Source organism: Tupaia chinensis, unplaced genomic scaffold, assembly GCF_000334495.1.
Source record: "Tupaia chinensis unplaced genomic scaffold, TupChi_1.0 Scaffold000170_1, whole genome shotgun sequence".
NCBI lineage: Eukaryota > Metazoa > Chordata > Mammalia > Scandentia > Tupaiidae > Tupaia > Tupaia belangeri.
The window spans coordinates 2,071,034-2,079,694 of record NW_006159645.1 but is presented as its reverse complement, the minus strand read 5'-3'; the positions used below and the strand labels follow the sequence as shown (position 1 = coordinate 2,079,694).

At 57.3% G+C, this 8,661-nt stretch overlaps 1 protein-coding gene across 1 annotated transcript in view; it reads right to left on the bottom strand.

Annotated features, from left to right (window-relative positions):
- Positions 1 to 8,661, bottom strand: part of MINDY4 (MINDY lysine 48 deubiquitinase 4) — a 123,241-nt gene that overhangs the window by 23,263 nt on the left and 91,317 nt on the right. Inside the window, exon 13 of the mRNA XM_006146240.1 lies at positions 2,306 to 2,373. Coding sequence (XP_006146302.1) covers positions 2,306 to 2,373 — 68 coding nt within the window. The remainder of the gene's footprint in view (positions 1 to 2,305; positions 2,374 to 8,661) is intronic.

The window sequence follows — 8,661 nt, the reverse complement described above, 5'->3', positions numbered from 1 at the left end:
GGTAAGCTCCCCAGGCCACGTGGGCAGCTCTCCTGGGACACACACATCTCTGACAGTCCATGGAAGTGGGAAGAGGGAGCGAGGATCTGGAGGAGCCCAAGGCAGCAGAGGCTGCCCAAGCCTGCCCCATTCCTCACCTGAAACAGACCCAGGGAGCCAGCTCTGATCAGGCTGCCTGGGGGCTCTGGGACTACGCGTCCCATATGCTGGGTAAGGGTAGGGCTAACTGCTCAAGCCTGCACCTTGTCTGCTCACTTGGAAACCTGAGGGTGTGAGGGATCACCCCGCCCACCCGACCAGCCGCTATGGAGATGCGAGGAGGTCCCCGTGTGAAACAGGCAGGGCCAGACAAGGCGCTTCACAAGTGCTGATCGCCCTTGCTCTGTCAGCAAGACGTTCTTCTACCACGTCTCCTCAGGGGAGCAGGGAGACCACGGGTGAAAGGACACCAGCACATGCCTAGCCAGGCCTGACACTAAGGCAGGTCTCTAACCCGGCCCTCTGAAGGTAGCAGCTACCCCCCAGGCCCAAGCCAACTGCCTGCAGGATCCGGAGGAGGTCCTTAGGGGCCCTGGGGATCAGCTGCACCGTGTGCGTGTGTGTGTGTGTGTGTGTGTGTGTGTGTGTGTGCAGATACATCTGTGTGTCCATGTATGTCCACATGTCCATGTGTGTCAGAATATGGATAGCCATGTGCGTGTCTATGTCTGTCACACACATGTATGTACACGGTGTCTATGTGGCTGTATCCATGAGTGCATATCCATGTGTGTCTGTGGGTCTGTGTGTGTCTGTGTCCATGCACACATATTGTGGGGCTGTGACTTCACGCCCATTAGCATGAGGCTGTGCAGGCCCCATGGACAGGCTTTCCCACACCAGTGGCCACAGTACCATGATCAGGGCAGGGCTCGGGTGTGGGGCAGGAGCAGCCCTGGGCCTCCAGCTCTGCACAGGTGAAGAGGCCTTGAGGTGGGGCCCGGAGGCCCCTGGCGAGGGGAGTACTACCAATGGGAACACACTTGTAAGCAGGTGCTCTGCTCCCGAGCTGTCCTAGTGCCCACCAGGGAAGACCCTTAGAGCCAGAGTGGGTGTCTCCTGTACAGATGGGGAAGCTGAGGCCTGGCCCTCCTGAGGGCGCAGCCTCCCCTGAGCAAGACCAGGAGACCCCTACCTGCCCCGTCAGCCTGGGGATTAGTGAACCCAGGCCTGGGCAGAAGGCAGTGCAGCTTATGGTCTCCACGCACGTGAGCCGCGCCAGGAATGAATCGTATCATTATGGCAGGATTAGAAGAAGAATGCCATTACAGAGTGCTGTGCGCACTCACGTTTAATAAGGTCAGTGGCAGCAGGCAGCAGGCAGGCCGGCGCACGAGGCCGCAGAAGCCCCGCCGTCCTCCTCCCGCCCGCAGCAGGGGCCCCCGAAGAAAGGGACAGGGCCCAACCAGGCCCAGCCAGAGTGGGGGAACATGTGTCTCCTTCTGCAGGGGCAGGGCCTCACCCACCTGGGCACACAAGGCTACTGTCTGTCCCCCACTGCCCCAGGCCCCCCACCACACACAGCCCAAGGAAAGATTCACTTTCCAGGCCGCTGTGCCCGGAGACCTTTGCACCTGTTTGGAAGAGTATGGGGCAATCAATTGTACTTTCTGCTACCCCCCTCCCCCCCGGGGACATTACACCCAGGCGACAAATTCAGATAAACAAGAGGCCGAGAAAGCTCTTAGAGAATGAGCTTCCAGGAGGAGTCCACTTCTCGGGCAGCGTAGGGCCCCATTTGATCAGGAAGCATTCGGAGTCGGAGATGCTGCCGACAGGCTAGGCAGGGAGACTCGGGGCCAGCACCCACCTGCCTCTCCCTGCCTACAACAACCCTGCCCACCCACCCTCTCCTCTCCTCTCCTCAGGGCTGGCCCTGGAAGCCCACTTCATCCTTGTCCAGGGCACCAGCAAGTCCCTAGGTCACCTCCCAGTCTCGGCCTCAGTGGTCCCTCCCCTGCGCGTGTCTAAAGGAGGTCCTGGGAGTGCTCATGTGTGCACACACCCTAGTCTCTGAAAACTCACCAATGGCAGGGCGGTGTCTCGGGTTGTCCCCAGCACAGCCGGAAGCGTGTCTATATAGAATGTGACTGCTAGCTGTCATCCATCAGCCAAACGACCCGACCCCACTGCTTTATTCTTTCTTTCTACAACATTCCCCGAGCTCCCCACCCCCCCGATGCCCAGCACTGCTCTGGGCTCCGGGGAGCCACCAGTGAGCAAGACAGAGCGGCCCAGCCTGCAGTGGCAGGAGGAGGATACTCACAGCTCCGTGGACCGGGACAGGATGGCCGACAGGGTCAGCAGGATGCATCCGTAGGGGCCTGCTTCGAACTGGGAGGGGAGAGAGCAGTGAGCATCCTGCAGGCAGCACCTCCCTCCTCTCAGCCAGGACACCTCTGTGGGCCACACCCCGGGGAACAGCAGGCACTCCCCCTGAAGCCTGGGGGCACACCAGCCTGAGTGGTGATGGCAGCAAAGTACAAGTGACACAGGGATCGCCCCGAGGCACGTCCACACCCGGGGAGCCGTCACCGCTCACAGGAGGAGTCGGCAGTGCTCACAGCAGGTGGCCTTGTGGTGCCAGTGTCTTCTGGGCTTTATGGCAGGGACCCTCTGATGGACCTGGGGTAGGTACTATCCTGCCGCCCTCTGCCATGGGGGGAGGAGGCTCAGGCACTGTGCAACGTGCAGAGGTCACACAGCGGACCATGGGGGCCTGACGTGGGAGCACCATGGGACTCCAGGGTGCGCATCTCATCCCAGGCCCCTTACTCCGAGGACTGGGCATGCTGAGAGTGGCAGAGAGCAGGCATGGAGCACCGGGAAGAACAGGGGGAGGCAAGGGAGACTGGCTGGGCGAGTGTGAGCGCATGTCTTTTTAGAACACTTCAATATTTCAAAATGTTTCAATTTAAAAAGTGACATTTTATTCATCATGAATATTGAGAGGATTCATGTTGAGTTTTTTGTTTTTTTGTTTTTTTGGTTTTTTGGTTTTTTTTTTTTTTTTAAATATACTGATTTCTGGGATTAGCAGATGGCATAATGGCTGTGTTGATGGACTCTCATATATTCGACCGCGGTTCGAGTCCCGGACTTGGTGGCTTAAACTCATCCCAGGCGCGTGTGCGTGCGTGCCCAAGATCCCGAGAGGAGAATGGAGAAGGAGAGATTGCGGCATGACCATCCCCCCTGGAGGGTGATGTCTCACTTTCTGTCTCTCCGCCTCTCTCTGTCTTTCTGGTGAGCACACACACCCTATAGCAAAAACCTCTCCAAAAAAAAAGAAAAGAAAAATATACTGATTTCTGTGTTTTTGGTACCTTCCTGTAGAATGGCACCCAAAGCAAATGCCTCACTCCCTCCTCAGCCCTTCAGTCTGGCTCTGGTTTGGAGCCCATGTCCTGGAGCCTGGTTGCCTGGGTTTAAATCCTGGCTCTGCCACCCCTAGCTGTGTAATCATGGAATGTTACTGAACTCCTCTGTCCTCACTCTTTTCCTCTGCAAAGAGGAATAATAACCCTAGTCTACCCCACTGGGTCACTGTGAAGATCAAGCTCATGCTTCTACAGCAGCGAGAAGAGGGTGCGTCACCTGCATTAGCTGAGAGTCTGATGTGACTGGAGTCGCACAGCCTGCCTACCCATGAGCCCAGCAGGTTGGACCTACTGGCAGGGGCCATGACACTTTCGCTCCCTGGAGAAACCTCACCCCCACCTTGCTCAGCCCATCAGGGGCAGTGGACTATGCTTGAAGATGCTGCCTGTTACAATAGTCAGTGATCAGTTTCTTTTTAGACTTCAAGCCAGAAAGAGAGAGAAAGAAAAAATAATAATAAGCTTGTTTCTCCTGAAAGAGTCCATGAGAATTATATAATTGGTTATATTTCCATTTTTGCCTTGGCTGCTAGGAAGCTTAGCACCAAATACAGTGTTTCACTCTGGTAGCTACTACAGCTCAAACTTATGATAAAATTTCTTTTCCTCAAAATAGTCTTTATGTTCATCCAGTAATTTAATCAGTCATTAAAAATGATTTGCTGAGTGAAATTTCTGTGCCAAGAAGATACCACCTGCTAACGCTATACTAGTGAAAACGGTGGACAAGGACCCGTGCTCTTACGGAAGTAACTCAGGGGAGAAAATGAATAAGCAACTTGAAAGGATGGGGAAGAGGCTCTGGCATGCTGGAAATGTAGGCTCCTCTGGAAATACCCAGGGAGGACTTAGGGTTTAGGGAGGGGACGTCAAGGAAGGCTTTCTGAAGGAAGTGATTCTAAACAGACACGGGAGGAACAAGAAAGAATAAGAGAAGGAAATGCTGTTCCAGGTCAGAGGAGACGCATGTGCAGAGGCCCAGAGGGCAATTTCACTGTGCGGAAGCTCTCGAGAGCCCTGAGGACATTTTGTTTTTAAACAAGCAACTTCAAATCTTTCTTTTTTGGAGAGGTTTTTGCTATAGGATGCATGCGCTTGCCAGACAGAGAGAGAGACAGAGAGACAGAAAGTGAGAAATCACCCCCTAGGGGGGATGGCCACGCCTCAATCCCTTCTCCGTTTTCCTCTCGGGATCTTGGGCACGCACGCACACACGCTCGGCGTGAGTCTTAAGCCACCAGGTCTGGAACACAAACCGTGGTCGACTACGTGGGAGTCCAGCGACATAGCCATTACACTAACAGCTGGTCCCAACTTCAAATCTTGTTTTAGAAGGAATTAAAAGTATGAATAAAAAAAAACAACGCTCAAATCAACTTCATCTCATCTTACTTCTGCGATTTCAGGCCAGTCTCTTCACTTCTATCGTCCTCAGTTTCCCCACTTGCAAAGCGAGGATAATGAATACCAGTCTTGTGTATTTCCTTGGGTCACGGTGCGCGTCTTACGAGACAGTGTCTGCAGAAGGGCTGACAACAACTGCCAACAGCAGGAGTGGGGGCTCACGGGTCCGGGAGACTTGGGCACCCAGCACTCTTGTTACAGCCCTACGACAGACTATCCTGCTGCCTTAGGGAAACCACAGCCCTGTCCCAATTTCAGTTTTCCCTCCTGGAATGCCCACCCACTTCTGCATGGACTCATGCATTGCCGTGGGGAAGCCTCGGCCACTCTGCCACGCCCGCGATGCCCGCCCACCTGCAGGACTCCACTGAAGTGATGGACACAGCGCCCCCGTAGGCCTGACTCTGTTAAATATGGGGAACTGTCACTGCTGTTTGTGTCAGCACTCCCCCCCCTCCCGTCCTTGGCACACCCTCAAGGAGCCCCAAGGCCTGGATGTGCCCCTCTGTAGAGACGGGGGAAACACACCCTGTGTGGGGCTCCCTGTCCTTGCCAGGACACAACTGAATGGCACCGATATTCCATCTTGTTTTTTAAAAAATATTTATTGAAATTATCTCATCAAATTCAAGCTGCCAAGCCATGGAAGACCACACGGCAACGTGCCTGCATTGAGAGGCAAATTCTGGCAGGCAACCGGGCCAGAAACCACCATCAGGGTCCAGAACAGTATCTGGTGTCACTGGGGAAGAAGGGGCCATTCTTCCAGCACAGCTCGGAAGCCCTGGGAGAGACTTGCACCTCCAAGGAACGCCAATGGGAGGCAGGGGCAGGGCACCCGAGCTGGCGCGTGGCCTGCCAGACACCTCGCCCGGAGGGTGAGCGTAATGAAAACACAGCAAGGAGGCTATTTATTTTGGGCAGAGACGGTACAGTGTGCATTTCCAGGCCTGGCACGAGGAAACCCTCTTAGGCCCAGGCCATGAAAAATGAATTTGGTGAGGGTAGTGCTGAGGCAGCTCAATGGCTTCCAGCAAAAACAGAAATTAAACAGCAGGGGGGAAACACTGCCTTCCAGAGCAGGGAGGGTCCCATATTGACTGTCTGTACCGAAGGATCACAGCCGGGCCAGCGGGGGCGCTGCTGAGCCCAACGACTCAGGAAAGCCGGCCTTGCCTTGGGGCTGGCCCTCTGCTCCAAACCCCTTCCATAGTCACTGCCATGCCTGGATCTCAGCCTAGGGTACAGGCTGAGGACTGTGGGGAAGCCCCCTCTCATAGACAAGGGTGCAGAGACCCTGATGCCGAGGGGTCACCCTAGAGCCATCAGTGGACAAATACAGAGCATCAGAATCTGGGTCATTTGGGTCACCACCCCAGGTCTCTTCCTTGCCCTCCAAGAAGCCTCACTCCTCCCACCCTTGGTGGCTCCAAGCTGTACTTGACCTGACCCTCAGTCCTGAAGTCCCTGTAATCTGAGGCCATCAGGCTCTGCTCGGCCCTCAGACAGCAGCTGTTCTCACAGCACTCTGAACGTAACGTGGGTCCTCTCTGCCCATTCAGATGGCCTGCGTTGCCTTCTTGAGGAAAACACCCTCCCCATGCTCTGAAGGTTCTTCTTTGAGAACCACGGTTAGTCAGTGAAGAGCTGGGGGAATCTGTAACTGCTCCGTCTTCCACTTTCTAGATGAGGACACTGAGGCTCCGTGACTTGGCCACATGTGACAAGGAACAGCCAGAAAAGGGCTCTAGGCCCCTGCTCTAGGCCCCTACTAACCCTAGCATCAGCAGAAGGCCCACTGGCTTATTCCAGTGAAGACCTGGAGACAGCAAGGGACAGGGAGCAAGGGACAGCCAGCCCAGGACTCCCAGCACCCAGCCAGGGCTCCCAGCACCCAGCCCAGGGCTCCCAGCACCCAGCCCAGGGCTCCCAACACCCAGCCAGGGCTCCCAGCACCCAGCCAGGGCTCCCAGCCAGCCAGGGCTCCCAGCACTCAGTCAGGGCTCCCAACACCCTGCCAGGGCTCCCAGCACCCAGCCCGGGGCTCCGAGCACCCACCCCAGGGCTTCTAGCACCCAGTCAGGGCTCCTAGCACCCAGTCCAGGGCTCCCAGCACCCAGCCAGGGCTCCCAGCACCCAGCCAGGGCTCCTAGCACCCAGCCCAGGACTCCCAGCACCCATCCCAGAACTCCCAGCACCCACCCAGGGCTCCCAGCACCTAGTCCAGGGTTCCCAGCACACAACCAGGGCTCCCAGCACCCAGCCAGGGCTCCCAGCACCCAGCCAGGGCTCCCAGCACCCAGCCCAGGAAGCACCCAGCCAGGGCTCCCAGCACCCAGCCCAGGACTCCAATCACCCAGCCAGGGCTCCCAGCACCCAGTCAGGGCTCCCAGCACGCAAGAGCCGCTGGCCAGCACCCAGTCTGGGGCTCCCAGCACCCAGCTCAAGGCTCCTAGCACCCAGCCCGGGACTCCCAGCACCCAGCCTGAGGCTCCCAGCACCCAGCCCGGGACTCCCAGCACCCAGCCCGAGGCTCCCAGCATCCAGCCCGGGGCTCCCAGCACCCAGCCCGGGACTCTCAGCACCCAGCCCAGGAGCCACACACACCTGCCAACAGGCCCCACAGAGCAACTCGTGCAAAAAGGATGTCACCCTAACTCCATATCCATGCCATCCTCCAGGCCTCACCTCGGGCTAGGTCATCACTAGGTGACAGCTCTGGGATGAAAGGACCTTCAGTGGACTCATGCCCCGTACTTCACATGTGCTTCCCTAGTCCTCAGAGAAGGCCCCAAGAGACACCTGGTACAGTCAGGACCGGGATGCTTCCGGAGACTGTGGCCAGACCTTCGGGGTGTGGGGAAAGTGCTAGGGAAGGGTATTCCACAGCAGTAGCCTTGGGCCTGGGCCCCCGTCCAGCAAGTTCTCCCATGCTTGGGCTCACTGCAACCTCCTAGTATGTCCCCTGGGGCCTGAAAGCATGACCCCGCACCCAGAGGCTGCAGGCCAGGCCAAGGAGTTCAGAGATCCACTGCCCAGCAGGCTTTTTCTTTTCATTCTGACGCACAGACGTCAGAGCTGTGAGGCCTTGACCTTGGGGATCCCAGAGGTCTCGGCTCACACTGCACCTTCCTCTGCAAGGGTCCACGTGTCTACAGCTGACCTAACTCAAGGATGCCCTCAGATCATCATGACAGTGCCCATCAAAGGTCAACAGGAGCTGGCCCTTACTGAGAGTGTGGAGCCAGGTAGCCTCCTCGTAGGCACAGTGCACACTGCCCCCAAGGAGGCGCAGTCATTATTATCCACAGCTACAGATGAGGAGTGGGGGTAGAGGGGTGAGGGGTTAAGTTGCCCGAGGTTACAGAGTTCCTGGGGTGTAACGTGGGTCCCGAGCCAGGCTCCCTGCTCCAGCAGTTGTGTTCCGACCCTGCAGTGCACACACCCCTCCACAAGGCAATGTGTGCGGCCCTCCTCCCAACTCCCAGAGCCCCCAACTGCTGCTCCACCCTGGCCAGGTTGCCCTTCTCCCAGCCAGACCAGGAACAGGTGCACAACCCTTTTTTAGCAGGATGGGTATGCCTGGGTCCCCGCCTGGACCAGCTCTGCCTTCCCAGAAGCACCAAGCAAGGCTCTGGGCAAGCCAGGGCTCCAACCCCTGAACTACCTTCCGTCCACCTCCCGCTGGGCCAGGCCCAAGACCAGGCCCCTGACAAGTGCCGAGGAGGGCTCCTTCCAGAGGCAGCTGCTCCTGCTCAGAAAGCTCCTGGCCTCATCTAGTAGCTGCTGCTCTTTGCCCCGACCACCTCTACCCACCACCCCCAGCTGCGGCTGGCCC